The 21136-nt window shown below is 32.7% G+C and overlaps 1 protein-coding gene across 2 annotated transcripts; it reads right to left on the minus strand.

The window, feature by feature from the left end:
• Positions 1-185: 185 nt before the first annotated feature.
• Tyw5 (tRNA-yW synthesizing protein 5) lies at positions 186-21133 on the minus strand. Of its 2 annotated transcripts, XM_015481203.2 has the most exons (8): positions 20908-21133; positions 14953-15107; positions 11601-11670; positions 9105-9149; positions 7754-7891; positions 5622-5709; positions 5108-5224; positions 186-3296 (listed from the first exon to the last, which is right to left on the minus strand). In XM_015481203.2, the coding sequence occupies exons 1-8, from the start codon at positions 20983-20985 to the stop codon at positions 3040-3042; spliced, it is 948 nt and encodes a 315-aa protein (XP_015336689.1). In that variant the 5' UTR covers positions 20986-21133; the 3' UTR covers positions 186-3039. The 2 variants fall into 2 exon arrangements, with proteins under 2 accessions (XP_015336689.1, XP_048664208.1); XM_048808251.1 differs by lacking the exon at positions 9105-9149.
• Between the last annotated feature and the right edge of the window lie 3 nt (positions 21134-21136).

Below are 21136 nucleotides of genomic sequence, written 5' to 3' on the forward strand. Positions count from 1 at the left end.
AGAACTTAGGTTCATGTAGCTATTTGAGAAGGATGAAGATACAAATTAAGCGTTGTTGGTTTTGTTTTGATACCTCATGAAAGATGTTTGAAATTAATTACTGAGTAAGTAGAATTCAAATGTACTCATGTTCCAAGAAAAATATCGTTAATGTTCTTGAAAATTTAATAATTACACTTCATACATAATGCTTTAAAAATGTATTTTGAAAGGATGATATGAACAAAAATTCAAGTAATACAAAACTGCCAGTCTTGCCACTGGCTCTTCAGCCTCTTCTCAGAGGCAACCACTATCACTAGTTTCTTGTAAAGTCTTGCAGAGCTAATTCATGCCTATATAAATATTTACATACAGCACCTTATTTTACACAAATGGCAGCATATTTTGACACCTTTTGTATGACGTTACATTGGGAAAATTCCACACCAGTACATATACCTTTGCTTTATTCTTCAGCTGCACTGTTACATTTTTTGTATTATATTCTACTGTCTGCCTGCTTATTAGTTTTATTTTGAATCCTTGTATATATGAAGGTTTGTTGAGAAGAAAATTCCTTTGTACATCAGGTCCAGCTCCCAAACTAGCCAAAGAAAAGCTATCCAATCCATTCAGAAGTATTTGAGATATGCTACACATTAAGAAGAGAGAATATGGTCACTACCACTGAAATTAATCCCATCTTCTATCACAGCTGTGTGGATCTGGACAAGCATTTATACAATCTGGGTTGATTAGAATCCCTGTGAGGTTATCCTTAACATATACTGAGAAATATTTCATTCATTTGGCCTTAACCCCAAAGGCAAAAAAGATTAAAATATCTCAATTTTAAAATGAACAGACCCTAACAAAAAATACAACCTTAGAGATAATTTTAAAACTTCCCAGAGGGTTTATCTCTAGCCTTCCAAATGTAATACTACAAAAGGAGCTACCTCACACCTCTTAGCAAGAAAATTAAATAGCACTAGCCATCAACTGTTTCTGCTCTTAACTATCTCCTCATATTTTTTTGTAGAAACTTATGAAGCATTAGTTCTATTTTAAAGATGAGGAAAATAATCTTCAGAGGTTATTTAACTTCACCCAGTTTTCTTCCCCACTAACCAAAACAAAATAAAATGAATATTCAGTAAGCCAATTGTAACTGGTTTACTGCCACATTTATACTTTGCACTGATTCTCATATTGGTTAAGAAAAGGGAAATTCAAAAGAGAGGAAAGTTTATTAAAAGCAGACTATAAATACTGTACAAAACTAAGAGAATTTTGTCTTTCTTCTTCCTGAAACAACAGGAATCACTGAAGAAGTTCCTTGCTTAGTTTTAGAAATAAAGACAAAATCTGGTAATTAGATTTGGCTAGTATATTAAAACAGTTCCTTTCTGAGAGACTTTTTATCACCTTTGTTGATCTTAGTTAATTCAGTAAGTTTTTCAAAAGATGCCTAGGAAAATCAGAACTTTTCCTTTCTTGTTTATTGTGATTCGCATTTTATGCCTGAAACTACTCCAGCATAAAACATGAGTGAATGGATTATCTTCAATAGAGAAAATTAATTAAAATGCACCAAAAATGATGTACTCACAGAGATTGCTTTGGATGGGCACATTTGTGTTCAATAAATATACTTGGTCTTGTTCCAGTGACATTGCAACATAATGGCTAGGTACAAAACAAAGAATAGCATAGAAGACACACAATGGCCCATTGTCTTCAAAGACAACATTAGGATCTTTCATTAAAAACAAACAAACAAACAAACATTTATTTAGAAAAAGACTAGGTAAAAATGTATTTAGTAGGAGAAACTTTAATTAGGTTGATATTTAGCCATACATATAAACTAAAACTGATTTATTTTCTATATAAAAAAATTTTAAAAGGAGGCTGATTTGACATATCAGGATCAAAACCAGGATCAATTAAACATTTGTTTTGGATAAATCACAAAACTAATAATACAAATCACTATAGTCCAATGATTCTCAGTCCTGATTATACATCAAAACAGCTTATAAGGTCTATTAGATACCTATACCAAATCCCAAATGTACTGAATATAACATATAACATAGTTGGAGCCTAGGCATATAAGTGTTCAAAAAAAAATGCCTCAAAAGATTCTGATTACATGCAAATGTAGTAGAAAACTTAGATGGTTGTCCACTGTTTTTCCTTTCCTATCAGAACCCTGGTTTTAAAAATTATCCATTCTGCCCCATCCATACCTCATAGGCCTCAAAAACGATTCTATTCCCAGCTCCAGGAGACCTGACTAGCCTAAGGGTTATTTTATATCCTTTGCCTAATGACTAGCTCAGGGATGGGCAGATCTAAGCTACTTTATACATCAATAAGACCCAAGGATTTGGTAGCAAATTCTGGGAAATTTGCTACCAAATTTCCATATTAACACAGAACCACTGGAATCCAGCCAGATTCTTCTGCTGCATTTAAATGAAGATACACAAGGCCCCAACTACTGGCAATCATCCCATGACCACAAGGGTAGCCAGCCTTAGGATAACTGCCAATGCTGTGGCTAGAGAAAGGGGGAAAAAATCTCCAAAGTTTGGTGACATTACCAAATCAATGGATTGGAAACACTGAAACCTATCAGAGACTTCATGTAATGAGAGTCAATATAGTTTCTTATTGCTGGAATCATTTTAAGTTGGATTTTTAATTATTTGGGGTTTTTTTTGTTTGTGTGTTTGTTGGTGTTGAAGATCAAATCCAGGACCCTAAGCATGTGTGTATCGCCAACCTATATCCCTAGCCCAATAATTTGCATCGTACAGGTAATGAGTAGTCCTAGTATGGCACTCTTTAAAACTCTTTTAACAATCTGTATCAAGTAGAAACCATACCAAGACCCACATCATATTTAGTTAATCTGTAAATCTGAGACTGATTTATCTGTCCTATTTTAACAAAGAATGAATCTTTAAAAATTTATAACTTGTTATACTTTCTCAATGTCTGAACTAAATTTTATTAAAAGATTATTCATCACATTCACTTTATTATTTACTCAAAGTTCTTGCTGTAGGCTTTGTCTTGAATGTATAAGACCATTCGCCGTGCATAGAAGTCCCTGTATTCCTCTGGTAATTCAGCCAGTGTTTTTAAGGCTCTGTCTAAAATTTGTGCAGCTCTTGATGCTGCTTTAGGATCTTTGTTTCCATAGGTGTCTGTTTTATCATAGCATTCAGATGGAAGGTGCTTCCAAAAGACATTCACTCCCACTCCAAACTCTTCAGAAATTACATTATGGAACCATAAAGCTGGAGAAAGTTTCAAAAAACAAGTTAAAAATAAAACCTACAGTTAAAAAAAAAAAAAAACCAAAATGTCACTGAAATATCACGAATTGCATATAGCCAATGTAAGAAATAATTCTTGTAACCAGATCCCTTCGTTAGCACACTCCCAGCTTCTAACAGAATCATTTTAACTTTTATGAATTGCCAAACCAATTTAAAGTGTCGAAACCCTTAGTTTAAAAATCTTTAGAAATAACAATTTTTCCTTTATAACTTGATGGACATAATAAAGCTGTATTTGTTTTGTAGTTCTCGTCTGGGGTTATGTTTTGTGTTACTTGTTTACACTTCCTGAGTCATACAACTACATAAAAAACTTTTTTTTTTTCTTGGTATACAGAACATTTCAATTATTTGAGAAGTATGACCTTTTCTGATTCAGTACAAGACTTTTGTTCTCAAAGACTTCATGTTCAAGCTGTAATTTGGTTTTCTAACTTGCTTAAATTTGCATTCATTGTAGCTTCCTCAGTTTTATATTTCTAATGCAATTATAATCATGTTATATTTCAGCTCCTTTACAACAATTAGTACACAAAACTACAGCAAATATTTTGATGGTGGAGGCGATGGGTAAAATATATTATATACCTAATTAATTTTTTATTTTCACTAAAAAGTTTACTTTGTTTTCAATTGAGTCTATACATTTTCAAAATATAAGTGCCAGAGGCATGCTAAAGCAACACAACAATGTAACAAAGATGGAGTACTAATCATGTCAAACAATGTTTAATCTTATGCAAGGTTTAGAAAGAAAGATTTAAATTTTCGAATCAAATTCATTCTGAGAGTGCTTGAGGAAAAAGAAAAGATTAACATAGTTTGATATGCAGAAGTAGTCTTCAGTTTTAATCTTCACTTCAATTTTTCTAGAATCTTTCTTAAAAGAAGAAAACTAACCATTCTGTTAAATTTAAATCCTAAGATGGGACTTTTGCTTTTGTTTCAAAATATATGCAAATGTTTAATATTTGGGGACTTTTTGTTTTTTAAAAAACCTATATGTAGAATAACAGAAAAGTGCATGTCCCTTAACCATGTTCTGAAGATACAAAAATCAAAAATGTAAATGCAAATTTTAGAAAAGACAACTGATTTTAAGATTGATGTAATGGTTATTCTCAATGAATATAAGAATGAGAAATCAATGCATCCAGTTTTTAGAGATGATCAATTACATGAAGGACATTATACAGCTGTGCAAAACTATTTTTCTTTCTTTATATCTTTATCCTCCAAGCTTTTTTCTATTTTTAAAATAATTTTTTTTTTTTTTTACTTTTTAAACTTTTTTGAAAAAAACAAAACACAAACATACTTTCACCTATATCTACACAGGATCAGGATCATTGCCTCCCATCTCCCCATCCTGTCCCACTGAAGGTCTTCAGGGGAATAACAAAGCAAGCTGACATCTGTTATGGCAACAATGTTTTTTTCTGGAGTACTTCCTGAGGGACCTACACAAGGCTGTTATACAGGTAACATTTTTTTTTTATATATATAGGTAGCAGTATACTCTAATGATTAAAAGTATAATATAGTAAATAGAGAAAAACCAGTAACAGTCATTTATCATCAAATATTACATACTACATATAATTGTATGGGCAACATAGATTGCTTTTGAGAAACAAGACTATTAATTTCTAAGAGTTTGCTGAGGTATTCTTTAAACATACACACACATAGAGAAAAATAATCACATAGAGTATGAGTCACAGTGCAGATTTTATAAACAGCACATTACTGAGGTCTAGAAATCTTACCAGGAATGAATAATATATCACCAGCTTTAAGGGTACACTCGTACCTTCTAGCCTTGGAAAAGAGTGGATATTTAACTAAGTCTGGGTTGTCTATATTTAGTACTTCTGATTTAGTACCTGAAAAATTCAAAAAAAGGAAAACAAAGATTGGACAAAGTTAGCATTTTTAGATAAAGTATTTTTACAAATACAAATATGAAAATTAATTCTTTTCTGTTCAATCACTGTACTCACACCATGAGGGCCATGACTATTCTCCTGAAACCTAAGACAGTTTTCCATGACCCGTTCTTTAATTATGAACACTGATATCCATGCAATTAAGATAAGAATATGAAAATCTCATTCTTCTGGCAGACTACTCCTGTATGTATTACACATATACAATGGAGAATACAATAAATCATAGCAAGAAGTGCCCCAAAATGTTTTTCCCCCTCAATGTGAATAGAGATTTCTCAAAAGGAGTAACTGAATAGACATTAAAAATATAAAACTTTTAAAAAACACATACCTGATAGATATAAGTACTGGGCATCTCGAGGGCTGAATAGTGTAACACGCTTTTTTCCTGTTACTTGTACTAAAAAGTTATCCATTACCTGAAGACCAATAAAAACTTATTGGTAAGCAGTGTCTAAAATTCAAATAAATAGAACCAACAACTTTCCACATAATTAACTACAAACCTTAATTCTTTTTCATTTACTTATTTTGAGACAGGGTCTCACTATGTTGCCCTTACCTAGGCTAGCCTCAAATCTGCAATCCTCCTGCCTTAGCCTCTGTAGCTGGGAATATATATGTATGTGCCACTGTACCCAGACTAAACCCCAATCTTTTATAAGACTTGACTTACACTACCTAAAACTCATATTCTAATCTAACAATGGAAATCCTCATATTCCACATATAGCTATGCCTGTATTGAAGGTATTTCTACAGTATTACCTTAAAATAGGAAGAACTGGCAAATTCAGAAGTCCAGTATTACGAAACTAATTTCCCTTATCCAACCATTAATTGACTGTGAAAATAGTTAAATTGTACTTGATACTCTGCTTAGTTAATAACTTCTTTATTTAAGTTTCAAGGAATGTTCTAAGACCAACCAACATTAGAGAACAGAGTAAAAGCCCTTAGAAAAATTAGGTGTTAGGAAAATGGGTACGGTTACAACCACTGCTAACTCTTAATACATGTCTAACAATAATATGATTATAGATATCTTCCTTATCAAATTATTTGCACAGGAATATAATCTGGCAAATTTTCTTTTTAAGTTTTTTTTTTAGTTATAGATCAACACAATACCTTTATTTTATTTGTTTATTTCTATGTGGTGTCGGGGATTGAACTCAGTGCCTCACACATGCTAGGCAAGTGCTCTACCACTGAGCTACAACCTTGGCCCTGCAAATTTTCTTAATACATTTTTTCATAGAGTAATCTTAATGTTTCCTATATATGCAAAAATACACCTTCTTCGTACTGACTGTTAAAAATGTTAAAAGGCAGAGTCACATGATTCTCAGCTAAGGAATTAAGATATACACTGAGCAAGATATATTCATGATTATTCACATGTCATTACTACTGAAGCATTTCTCCTTTTAGCAGTAACCCTTTACTTATATAAACCTTAACCATATAATTATAACTAGCATTTCTTAAGAAAAGCTTTATATACTTTTTTACAAGTTGAGGTAAAAGGAAAACTACTTAAAATTTTAAAATGTTCTCAAGTCATAGAACTTATAGCTAAAAATGTTATGAGTCACTATCATTTTTCTCACCATGTCATTCATGTAAAATCTTAAAAAAAACAATGTGCTAAGGTTTCATGTCTGTCTCACTTAATTATAAATTTACTGACTATGCTAAAATCCTCCCAAGAGGTCTTTAAATGAATTATAAAATATACATATAAAACATAGCAGTTTGATTTAGAACCTTTTAAAAAATTATTTTATCTTTGGAAACCTGTCAGGTATTACTTCAGCTTCTTGTTTCTCCACTTCCTGACACCAAATCACACACCATACTAGCATTTTAATATTTTAAAAAAATGTATAAATATATATACATATATGTATATTTAAGCAAATAAAATTATAATACCACAGACTAAATAATAAAAAAAAACCACCTAAACTTACTTTCTGACTTAAAAATACAGTAGACAAAGATATAAATACTAAGCTCTTCAGATACCCCCAAATTCTTACAATTAGAAATAGTTCACCATAAGCTCCTGCCTGTCTCCTGAATAACGTGACTGTATGGCAAGAGTCATGTGTATCATTTACACACCTGTCTGCCCCTCCAGTGCTTTACTTGATGGTCATCTTTCACCCATTAAGAAATAAAAACAGAAGACCCCAATACACTTCATAAAACTTACATATATAAGGATGAATCAAAAACAAGACCACAGAGAAATAAAATGTGAAAAACTAGACTTTGCCATTAGCTAAATAATTCACTCCCCCATCACTGCCTTATAAACTGCTTATTCAAAACTCAATGTTTAAGCAAATTACACCACAAAGATCTTTAGGGTAGCTTAAAAAGTTAAAATTATGAATATTAAATCTGTAAATGCTATATTTATGTGGATTTAGATTTTTCACATAGTTAGCATACATCATAGTGGGTCCAAAGCTGTAATCCAGGTGAACTAATTCGAAAAACACTGGAAAAGAACTGTTCGTCTTTGAAGAAGTTTGGAAACTTAATATCTCCTTCTAATAAAGGAAATTGCTTTCTGATATCTGCAACATCCTGTATTGACAGAAACATAAAAACAAAATATTAGATAAAAAGACAACCTCTGGAAAGAATTTTAAAATGCATATTTTATCTAAGGCTACTAATGAGACTACATAATAAGAAAAGGGTAAGGAGTGGGAGGGAATGGGAGGAAGAAGGGGAATAGCTAGGATGGTGGAAGAGGGTCATCATTATACAAAATATATGTATGAAGATGTGAATTTGGTGTCAACATACCTTATATATAAACAGATATATGATAAAGGGTAGTATAAAGGTTTATTAAGAATTGTATGCAAAAAAAATAAGAGCGCTCATGTATAATGGCATAATTTGGTGTGAACATACTTTATATACAGAGTTACAAAAAATTGTACTGTGAATGGATAATCATGAATGTAATGCACTCCACTATTGTCATGTATGTAAGAAATAAATAAAAAAAAAGAAAGAAAGAAAAGGGTAAAACTTTGCTCAGTGTTTTAAAATATTGTGATGTGAACATCTGTTAACACATTATCTTACTAATGAAGAAATAAAGACTGTGTAAATAAGATTGCAGATTTAACAGTATCACACTGTTAAGCTCTATGTACTTCATTAATAGAAAGGTTCTTTCTACTTTAAGCAAGATTGACACAATTGTCATCTACTCTAATGTGGCTCTATACATTTGACTCCAAATATACATCAAAGCTTATATAATGAATTATTCAGGATTTCTATAATTATTTTGGATTAGTGTTTTATTAGTTGACTGGCCATCTATAAAATATTCAATAGAAAGGATTTATTATTGTATAATAATATTTCTTATTCTTATTGTATTTCTTATTTAAACACTAAGATTCTATAGTCCTACCTAAGAACTAAGTAATCAATTTTCAATAATTTTAATTAGGGGCACAAATCATTGAGAAAAGAATAGAGTAAGAAAAGTTATATGTGAATCAATAACTATAAAAATTACACTGTAAGTTAAAACACATATAATCACTTAGGCTTTAAGCAACTGTTTTAAATCCACAGTTCTTTTTTTCTTTTCTAAACTGGGAATTCAACCCAGGGGCCCTTTACCATTAGGCTACATCCCTATTCCCTTTCATTTTTTAATACAGGGTCTCACTAAGTTGCCCATGCTGCCCTTGAACTTGCTTCAGTTTCCCAAGTCACTGGGATTACAGGTATATACCACTGTGCCCAACCTTAAGTCTACATTTCTTACCTTTCTAGGGTCTTCTCCAAGAGACCGTAAGTAGTATTTCTCATCCTTAAACATCCCAAAGAAAAATAACAGCATTCATTTAAAAATTTTAGGAAGTAAAGAAGGAAGGAATTAAGCCTTAAAATCTGACCCAGTGAAGTATTTTTCTAAAAAGTTCAATTACCTTACCCTTTCTACTAATGCTCTCTGGTGGCCATATGAAGAAATGTCTTCATGTATGTGGCTCATGATGATGAATGGATCCACAAAATATTAAGTAAAATAAATTCTAAAGGCAACACTTAACACACCATGCATAAACCACAATGATTTACACTTTATACTCCAAATAATTGTTTAGATTTTATAACAGTTTCTTAATGCTTAATAAAAGGATCCCCATTTGTATAGAATACATGATCTCAAAATATTATTAAACACCAACAACAAACTTCTTAATTTAATACAAATATAAAATAAGAGATAAGAAAAATACTCTTTGCTTTTAATAAATCTTTTAAAAACTTGTTACAGTGCATTTTATCAGGCTAAACCTATCCCTGACAACAGAAATGCTAAAGTGAAATCCTTAAGAGTCAGCTCAGGTGTGAGTTAGAAACATTATCATTTCATACTAGTAAACTCAAATGGATAATTTTTTAAATTATCATTTATACTTCACTGAGTAGCTAAATAGGGATCTGCCTGAAATATAAAACATTCACTGGAGGGTTGGGAGTATAACTTGATGGTATAGCATTTGCCTAGCATTTTGTAAAGCACTGGGTTTGAGAATCAGCACTGCAAAAAATGATAACGACAACAACAACAACAACAAAAACCCATTCATTGTTACCTGCATTTTCCATGAATTAGAGAACTGAGATATATTAGGTCAAGTTCAGGGGCAAACCAACTCAAGAAATCTGCCTCTTTGAAACCAGTATGAACCATTATAACACAACTTCAAAATACATCTTATTTACATTAAACCCCTATATCTATGATCATAAATCTATCAGAATTCTTGGATTCACTATTTTCATATTTTTAGTATCATATCAGATAGATTCTATAAGTATGTTACTGGCTAAACAGATTTCAAAAAATGTTCTTCAAAATTCTAAGGATTTTCTAACAGTCTAATGTTTCAGGGTTAAAAAAAAATAAGTTCACATAGCAGAGATCTACTGCTCAGATTCAAGATTCAAGAAAGGACTTATTATAGTTGCAAGAACTGTGATTTACTTAGGATTGCCAGCTGTTAACTTCCTAAGGTTTACCTTAGTACCTGAAACAAGGTTTTACTTTTCCTAGGGCAGGCCCAACCAAAGACTAAGTTGGTAGTCCTGCCAATCAAGGCAGGACTCCTCTGACATACAGTACATACAATACTAGATGACTTCTCCCACCCAAGCCTGCTTCCTCTCCTTTCCTTTTATAGACATTACTCCCTAATGCACTCCTAATTCTATCTCAGCCTCAGCTTTCCACAGGACTGAACTGACAGTCTAAATTAATCTTGTTTACAGATTTTCCATAATTTTTAGACTTAATTCTTCATCCTGTCTCTCTTTCTTTTACTTCACATTTCACAGCTATTGAAATCTGTGCACTCATTTCCCACAGTCAGAAAGCTGCCAAACAGCAACTCAATACACATGTTCAAAGCATGGCTATAAAGTAGTACAGCTAATGGAATTAGGTTTAAGACATTCTAGGCATAGTACAGATTCACAGACCTCCAAGTTTGCAGGGATTTCGGTGGCAATCTAGCATTACCACTGCCTGATGAGAGAACTATGAAAATGAAACACCTGTTAAACTAAACTGCCTAGCCCAGCTGGCTTTTAGATAGACATCAGTTTTTGATTAAAAGCTTAAAGCAGCTTATTTTTGCAACGAGCTTTGAGATAACACAGTGATTTTTTTTTTTAAATTATAGAAATATTGTAGCTCAATGCCTTGTCTCAAGGTATTTAAACTGAACTATTTAAAGCTGGACTATAAAGAAAATAAGAATTCTTCTAATTTAATCTTGAACAAATGTTATACCACTCAAAAGAAATCATATTAATAAAAAATGTAGAAACAGCCTATATGAAATAAAGTTCTTCATTAGCATTTAAATTTGGCATATTAGATCCAAGCATTTTCAAAGGAAGTAATACTAATATCTTACATATAATAAATAGTATCTGTGTTAGGCATACTACTAAGTATTTTACAGATTTTGCTTAGTTAATTCTCACAAACTCTTATGATATGGATACTGTTATTATCTCCATTTTATACATGAGTGTATTTAAGCATAGAAAAATAATATGGCCAAGGTTTGAGAACTGATAAATGGCAATGCATATCCAACCAACGCTTAAGAACAATTATCAGAGAAGGCTATAGTTCCTGTATATCTAATGATCTTTTATAAGATCATAATTTAGCATATGAATACTTTCTAATAAAATCAGCGTATAAACACATACTAATGCTTTCTAAAAAATTAAAAACAATTACCTCTGAAATAAAGAATTCTTCATGCTTTTCTTCAGCTGCCCTCTGGACCAACTTGTCAAAAGGCAAAGTTCTGAAATAAGTACAAAAGAATACTCAGACTTCATAAGAGAATAAATAGTAATATAATTACTATAGGCTTGCTGCAGGTAAACATGACATTTTACAATATCCATAGTTTTTATTATGACCTATTAAGTGGAATTCTAAATTTTAAAAATTCATTTTAGCAGTATGCTTGTTTGATGTAAGTTATCTGAAATTGTGGAATTGAAGATTTTAAAATTTATTTTACAAATGGATCCTTACAGGTCAATATCCTTCTATTCCAAGTTATTGGTAGAAAAATGCTTCTATGGTATCTGGTAACTTTTGGAAATATACAAACTTTCAGGTTTCAATAGCTACCTGTTCTCAAGTGTCATGGAAAAGCAAATTGAGTGAGGAATGAGGTTCTCACTGATACTATACTGCTAAAGTGCTACTTCTTGCCTTGTATTCGTCTGAAAATCTAAGTGTCTCTGATGCCAGGTTATGGGCTAATGGCTCCTGTGAATGTGAAAGTCAATCTGAACTAGAGGCTACCACTGCTAATTATGTAGAATGAGCATTGCAGAAAAGAGGAGTCCATCATCTACTCAGATTAGTCTACAAGGTACTGTTCTTATATAAAATTTTGGATCAATTACATCAATAAATTTACTTGCTATTCTGTTATTCAATGTTTTCTATCTAAGGACTTCGTTACCTCATGCATGTTCCAAACAGAAACCCATCTACTATTGTTATGAAAAATGGTAAAAAAAAATATGGAAAGTTATGGCCCTAGAAAGAGACAAGGGGCACTTGGAGATGTAGAAAAGCAAGGTTTATTCAGCACTGCTGCAGGCTCAGTGAAGTCCTCTCCAAAAGCTGAGCCTAGCCCCTTTGTTCTCCATATCTTTCATTTTAGTACAGAATTCTGGGTTTCAATACTTTCTCATGCAAGTAACCTTGATTTCTCTCTTTCTTCAGATAGCTCTGGTTCCTGACATAGCTGCTGAGCAAGCATGATTACACAGGCAGAAACTAGTAGGTTGCAGTTATTAACAGAGATAAAAAGAAACATCTTAGGAAGGAGATGACGCTTCACTATTAAGGGACCATTTTTCTGGACTAGCACACAGACCAGTAAGAAAGACAATATCAAATAAGGGTTACCATGGATGCCATGGAGTCAGGCAAATTTGAGTATACGTATGAGTTCTATCATTTTGAACTGCATGATCTTGGATAAGTTGCTTAATATTTTTAAACCTTCATATTTTCCATCTGTAAAATCATATAAACAATATCTACCTCACAGATTGTTTTGTAGTTTAAAATGAATAAAATCTAGAATGCCTGGCACAGTACCTGAGTATTCAGGAAAGGACAGACGTTAGGGTTAGCAATAATGAAAATACATATACCCTTCAGCAGCATGCAAGTAGTCATCAAAATTTAAAAAAAAAAAAAAAAAAAAAAGAAGGAAAAAAAAAACTTCACCCATTTTGTAAAGGCCTCTTTACAAAATAAGAATAGAATTGATGAAAGTACAATAAATAATATGAGCAAGACAAAAGAATTACATGATGCCCTAGGCAGAGGCAGCAAAGCTTCTGAAATTTAAACTCTTTTTTTCAATTAGATCTATAACCAGAAGATATCAATATCCTTTCATCATACAAGGTTCTCTTGTCCATAGTATCCTGACTCAAGAAGAAAAATGTAAAAGTTAATACTTGTTAATGTATCCATCTTCAGATATTTGATAAAGAAGAGGAGCAATGTCAAACTGAAGTGATTTTTATAATATTGTATCTGTAGAATTTTGTACTTTCTAGTGTCTCTTTGGCCTAGATATCTCCCTTCTTTCCTACTGCCTGGTAAATGCTAAAAAGTATTAAACCTTTTTTTTTTTTTTTCTTGCGCTAAATAATCTTGCAACTTTTTAATAACTCTAAGGAAAAGCTTTGAGGAAGCCGGGATAGAAACTATTATGTAATATATGTGCTTCAAAAACAAGTTTTGAAGACATGACAAAACATCAAAGCAATTCAAGATGAGTTTTCAATACCCATTAGACTCTGGAAAATGAACATCATTAATTGCAGGCTGAAAAATCATCATTCCAGCATTTTCCTGATCTAATAAAAAGTGAAAAGTTCTTACACTTGGAAAACCTTGTGGTAATTAAATTCAATTCATGGTCTATTAAAAACCAAAACTATAATGGTGACCATTCAAATGGTAAAAAATTGAGAAAAGTTTTGGCAGTTGTAACATGAGCTTGGAAACTTTAATGAGAAAGGAATGCCCCTGGACATTAGAAACTCTGTTTAACTCATCTCTAAACTGAAATATTTTGTGAACTACGTGGTTTTTCAATAGATTAATTTGCTGGGAACTAAACGTGCTCAGAATTTGAAAGTTGTTGGTTTTTAACTTAACATTATTAATGAATCTCAGGGGAGTAAATAACACATAAAACCTGCAAAATAAAATAATATTTAAAGCTTTCAAGTTTAGATATTCAGCAGCTTATGAATATCTATTTGCTTTCTTTGGGGATAGTACAAGGTATTGAACCTGGTGCCTTGTGCATGGTAGGCAAGCACTCTACTACTAAGCTAAATCCTCAGCTCCTTTTAAGAGATTCCACAGCATAACATGACAACTATGAAAGAAATCAAAGTATTGAAGGTTAGAAAGTATGATTTTTTAAAAAAAGTTAAACAAATTGATGAAAGATTATACCAAACACAGCTTGTCCTACATTTTTATAGAGGACAGAAAAAGAAAACATGAGCCTTTTAGAAAATTTCCTACACTAGATAAGTTTACCAATGTGGTAGGATAAATTGATTAATGGAGCAATGAATGAGCACAGCATACCCACCCACTTTAGATATAATCTAATTTTAATTGTGGAAATTCTCTCTTCTGTAACTTCCAAAAAATATTGGGTATATACCCTGTTAAAGAAATGGTCTTTGGAAACATCTTTGTATAATTATATTAACTTTGAATTCTTGTCTATTAAAAGCTACTCTTTAGGGACTGGGGTTGTGCTCAGTGGTAAAGCACTTGCCTCACACAAGTGAGGCCCTGGGTTTGATCCTCAGCACCACACAAAAATAAATAAATAAAATAAAGGTATTGTGTCCAACTACAACTAAAAAATAAATATTTTTAAAAAGCGCTATACTTTAAAAAATCAGTAAGCCAGTCCATGATTACATCAGATAGCCAAAAGATGTATAATGATATAAAAATATTTTTTAAGTTTTAAAAACGTTATTTGTACCCCAGAGTAAACCTCAGAAGAAAATACCTATATACAAAATTCTTACTAATGAAGTCCATCTGTTCAACTGTAGCAACATGAATTTTTACTTCTTTTGTCCCTCCAACTTGGCTTAGGTAATCCACTGTCCATTTGCTTGTACATGCTCCTATGTCAATTCCTTCCAACACAAGAGGTTTTCTCTGTAAGTAATGAAAAGTGCAACAAAAAGTTTGTGAAAACCAACAATATATCAATAGTTATATCTGTTAACAGAGGGATAAGCTTTGATTCTTGATCCCCAGATACTCAAACTCAAAATTTCTGACAATTCACACTATCACTAAAATCGGAAGAAGGCCCATGAATTAGACCTAGAACAAAAGGTTAACATTAGGAAAACAAAACAGTAGTATCATCAATAGAAAAGAAGAGAAATCTAAATATTACATATACTTTCATGTTATTTATGTCAAAAATATAAATTATTAAAATTTATACTTTATAGTAAAATATTTCTATAACTTTTTATTTTGATACAATTTCAAACTTCTAAAAACATTGTAAGAACATTACACAGAATCATATACTCTCTATGCCAGTTCACTAACTGTGAATATTGAGTCCCATTTGCTATATCATTTGCTCTCATTGTGTGTTTAGAGAATGACATATTATTAAACCTAATTTAATTTTTTTGTAACCGTTCTAAGGTTAAAATGCTGGCATTACAAGCCTTTCTCTCTAGAAACTAAGTGTTCTTCCTGTGAACAAAGACACTCGTAAATAACGATGGAGTAATAATCAAAATTATATTTCATACTTATATAATATTATTATCCACAGTCCATATTTAAATTTCATTAATTTTCATTTAGCATTATTTCTTTTCCTGGACCAGAATCTAGCCTGAGATGCCACATTACATTCAGCTGCCAAGTCTTTTAATATGGAACAGTTCTTCAACTTTTATCTTCCGTGACCTTGACATTTTTGAAGTATATGGACAATTATTTTGTTGAATGCCCTTTGATTTGGGCTTATCTGAAGTTTTTTCATGATTAGATTCAGATTATACATTTTGGGCAAGGAATGTACCACAGAAGGAATATGGTGGCCCTTCCTGGGCACCACATTAGGTGGTACCTGATATTTTGCCCTAACATTTGTGATGTTAACTTCAACTGGTAAATCTTGTCTAAATCAAGTATTGTTAGGTTGAGTGTAAAAAGCAGTGATTTAAAAAAAAAAATTATATAATTTCTTCTACAGTTGTAAGTTCCACTAATGTAAAAAATGACCTCTAACTTTTTCATTTATTTTATTCTTTGGATAATCTATTAATGTCATTTTAAAACTTGAATTATTTTACATTTGGCCAGTAGGGCTCCTTCAAACTGGTTCTTAAGACTTTTTAACCTGAATACTTCCTTACTTTGTGGCAAAATAACATAATCCAGCATCCTTTTATACTTTTTCTGCCCAGCCCTACAGTCTGGTTTCTTTCAGTGGGTAATGTTTACCCCATTTTTGTCCCATCATCCCAAATATGAAACACCTGTAAAAATGTAAATATGGTATATAACATGTAATATTAAATATTATTTAAATTAGTATTATTTAATATAAAAACATACATAAGCTCTAGACTGATTTCCAACCTACTTTAACACACTTGCATCAACCTCATCAAAACATTCACAGAATTGAAAACGTGGGACTCAGTGGATTAATGGCACATCATTACTTCTGCCTTCTCATTGGACAGAGCTAAGAAATACATGAGCATATATGTATACCCCCCAAAACACACATACACATATGCATATACATATATTTATCTCTCTATATATGTACTATATTTATACACACATACATACCGAATGTACATATATTTGTAATCTCTTCTCCAACAATGAGAAACTTAATTCTTATCATTCTCAATGTTTAATCATTTGCAAAACTCCAGAATTTACAGAAAGTACTTTCAGAATTACAAGGTAATACTACTATTTAAAAAAAAAAAAAAGCCTACACTTTTGATCATTACACTAGGGACATATAATCAAAGTACTATATTAAAAAGTGTCTTAAATTATTTCTCCCCCATTCCTTAGATAGAGTCATTCGTTACTTTTTGATTTCTATTTTGGGGTTTTGCTTTTTTTTTAACAAAATCATTTCTCATCCTTACTGGTATTATTACTTTGAAATGTAAAACATTGACATGATTTCCCAAAGTCACAACTATACATAACTATACATCCACATTTTTCTATCTCATACTCATCCCCTAGAGATAATTGTCATTAATTTCTATCATTACTGTATTTTTTCCAAGTGCTCAAAAAATATACATATTAGCTCTCCCTTAAAAAAAAAAAAAAACATGAAAAGTAGTTTACTATATATTTTCTTTGGTAACTTGGTTTTAAAAATTTTTTAAATGTACCTTGGGAAAATGCTGTCAGTTCAGATACTTCCATTCTTTTTACAGCTTAGTATATATAACACAGTGAAACTGGGCCATAATTTATCCACTCATTCTCCTGTGCATAGGCATTTAGGTTTTTTTCACTAGCAAGTACAACAACACTATGTAGACATTTTCATACTTTTGGAGGAATATCTCCAGAATAAAATCCTAACAAGAAACAGCTAAGTCAGAAAGTAAACAAATGTAGTTTTGTTGAATATGCCATAAGTTTAGTCACTGGGTATGACAGCAGCAGTTTCTCCACAGCAACACTAAGAGGCATTATCAAAGCTTTTTAAAGGCCATTTTCAAGTTTTGTTTTGTTTTTAAAATTGACTATTCATTTTCCTATCAGATTTTTGGACTTCTCCCAAATCTTCTTTTAATATTTCTCAAAAAACTTATCACCAAAACAACAAATAACCCAATCAATAAATGGGCAAGACACTTCACAGATGAAATATGATCAGTCAACAAATCTATGAAGAAATATTCAATATCACGAGCAATTAACAAAATGCAAATTAAAACTACACTGAGATTTCATCTCACTCTAGTCAGAATGGTAATTATCAAGAATACAAGTAACAATAAATGTTGGTGAGAATATAAGGAAAAGTGGGTGGTGGTGTGTCACCAGACTGGATAGGGCGGAGTGGGGTGGGGGGAAGGAAAGGGGAGTGGGAATGGGAAAGACAGTAGAATGAATCAGACACAACTTTCCTATGTTCATATATGAATACAGGGCCAGTGTAACTCCACATCATGTACAACTACAAAAATGGGAAGTTATACTCCATGTATGTATGATGTCAAAATACATTCTACTGTCATGTAAAACTAAAAAGAACAAATTTAAAAAGAGAAAATTTAAAAAATAAAGTTCTTTATATCCAATGTTTTTTTAACACCCTTTATGAGATTTAAGTTGCAATATCCCAGTTTGTATATCTTTCAACTTTGCTTCTAGTGTTTGTCATAAAAATTCTTTTCTACTCAAACATTAATCTTTTATTACACTTGAATTTTGAGTTATTATTATAAGGCCTCCTAGAGACCTAGATTATAGAGGAATTTATCCATATTTTCTTCTACAACTTGTATAGTCTCAGTTCTTCTGATCTACCAGCAGTTATTTTTTTTTTTTATTTTTTTGGTACTGGGGATTGAACTGGGGAGGCACTTAACAATTGAGTCACATCCCCAGCCCCCCACTTTTTAAAAACATTTTTAAAAATATTGTACTTAGCTATAGGGTCTCTCAGAGTTGCTTAGCCTCACCAAATTGCTGAGGCTGGCTTTGAACTCACAATCATTCCACCTTAGCCTCCAGAGCCATTGAGATTACAGGTGTATGCCACTATGCTGGGCTCACCTGTAGTTTATTCTTGCATATGGTGGGATATATCTAATTTTATCATTTTCTTTTTTTTTTGGTACTGTTATAAGGCCTCCTAGAGACCTAGATTATAGAGGAATTTATCCATATTGTCTTCTTCAGAGGTGCTTTACTAGTAAGCTACATTCCCAAACCTTTTAAAAAAAATTTTAAAAAATTCTAAGTCAGTGTCTAAGTTGTTGAGACTGTCCTTGAACTTTCAATACTTCTGCCTCAGCCTCTAGAGTTACTGAGATTACAGATGTGGGCCATGAGGCCCAGCTAATTTTATTGTTTTATAAATGACTTTTCAGTTACCTTAGCAACATTAGAGCAATGAAACTACTTTGTATGATACTACAGTGATGAGTATGTGTTATAAGTTTGTCTAAATCCATAGAACATACACCAAGAGTGAACCCTCTGAGAATGATATGTAACAAATGTATCACTCAGGTGGAGGAGGTTATGCATGTTCGGGAATAGGAAGTATATAGAAATCTCTGTCTTCTGCTCAATTCCAAAGTGAAATTAAAACTTCTTTATAAAATAAAGTCTAAGCTGGGTGCAGTGGCTCATGCTTGTAATTCCAGTGTCTCAGAAGGTTGAGGCAGAAGGATTGCGAGTTCAAAGCCAGCCTCATCAAAAATGAGGCACTAAGCAACTCAGTGAGACCCTGTCTCTAAATAAAATACAAAATAGGGCTAGGGATGTGGCTCAGTGGTTCAATTCCTGGTACCAAAACAAATAAATAAAGTCTATTTAAAAACCAATTTTTGCCCCAATAAATTTTGAAATGCCATGCTCATTACATACATATATTTCTGAAAATATACAGAGAGAAAGTACAATATTGAGTTCTCTGGACTTCTTATTCTATTCCTCTGATCTGTCTATTCATGTACTGGTACCATTCACAATTATAGTTATTAGAGCATGCTAAAAAATCTGATAGGACTATATTCAATCATCTTTTTCTTTTTAGTGTTTTGGGCAAAAAGTTCTTCTCCAAGTTTGTTATTAATTTTTAGTTTTACTGCAGTATAACCAGAGAAGATTCTTTGTAATGTTCTACTTTATGAAACTTAACGTTTCCTTTGTGACATATTATATCTTGTCTAGGAAGTTACAAAATATCTTTTGTTATGCATCTTACAAAACACTTCCACATACATAATTCTAAATTCACAATGTCTTGTAGGCATTGTATGACTAGTATATAGAAATTGGGGACTAGAGGAGAGCAGGAACAATTCATCTTTCCCTACTCTCCAAAATAAATTAAATGTTGAATTAATGTCTCCTGTGGGTTGTCAACAACAACAACGAAAAAAACCCTTCAACCCTGACTTGTAATTCTCAGAACTGCAGTTTTGTGACCGCCCTAACAGATGTAAGTATCCAGGAAAATTGCTAGGAGATCTTTGTTATTATTGTTTTGTCTTGTGGTACCTTAGACACACTTTTGTAACGTTTCTTTATTATTATTATTATTATTATTATTATTATTATTATTAAAATACCTGCTGGGTTCCTAAATTCTTTAAGTCTAGACTCTTCGTACAATTCAAGTAAAAATATTTTTTTTCGCCTTAATATTTCTCTGAGTTTTCTTTTAAAGAAATGAGGGATTCCAACGTCTGGAATACAATCCAGGTTAGTTAAAATCCAAGACCAGTGGAAATTTTTTTCTGGAGATTTCTATTGCTTCCCCTGATGTCTCCTTGGAGTGATTGACAGGTGCCGTTCGCACCAACAGGGAAGCCGCAAATTCTGCCCTAAACTTTAGAAAACCCGGCAGAAGATGAGCACCCACGGCCACGGTAATGGGAGACGTCTTCTCAACAGAGCTCTGTATGAAGCCGCTTTTCGCAGCGAGTAAGGAAATTAGGCAAAATGATTCTCCACCCAGGAGTCAGCGCGCTCCGCAGAAACCATGAGTTGGTTGTTTTCTCCGGTATTTTAAACAAATGAACCAGTCGACATGCCCCAAGCGCCCTCTCTTTTGGCTGAGGAGCCGACCTTGTCATCGCTGCAGCCTGCTGCCTTTTCCCCACACCCTGAGCCACAAGAAACCAGTTGGGAGCCGGTATAGTACGGACGTGTATCTCCTGGCTTCCCGAGGATGTGCCCCGCACAAGGGCCTCACCTGTGGGTAGAAATGTTGCATGAACTGCTCCCGCGTAACGCCCTCGAGCCGAGGTACCGGGATGCGCTGCCCGGTCATGGTTGCTCACGTTCCCTTCTTCGAAGGCCTCGGAACTTTGGCTCCAAAGCGTACGTCAGCGTGTGATCCGCTCGGAAACAAGACTTGAGGAGAAAAGGTCCGCGAGTCCGGCGGACTCCAGAGGACAGCTGTCTGAGCGCCAGGAGGGAAG

Source organism: Marmota marmota, unplaced genomic scaffold (assembly GCF_001458135.2).
Source record: "Marmota marmota marmota unplaced genomic scaffold, marMar, whole genome shotgun sequence".
Lineage (NCBI taxonomy): Eukaryota > Metazoa > Chordata > Mammalia > Rodentia > Sciuridae > Marmota > Marmota marmota.

What these genes read in the sequence shown, in the direction of transcription:
- Tyw5 (XM_015481203.2), bottom strand. Translation starts at nt 20,985, where the DNA reads ATGACCGGGCAGCGCATCCCGGTACCTCGGCTCGAGGGCGTTACGCGG. An exon ending in TTGGAGAAGACCCTAGAAAG is followed by an intron (nt 7,892 to 9,104) that starts GTAAGAAATGTA and finishes CTGTCAATACAG; the next exon opens with GATGTTGCAGATATCAGAAA. An exon ending in TGATATATTATTCATTCCTG is followed by an intron (nt 3,297 to 5,107) that starts GTAAGATTTCTA and finishes AACTTTCTCCAG; the next exon opens with CTTTATGGTTCCATAATGTA.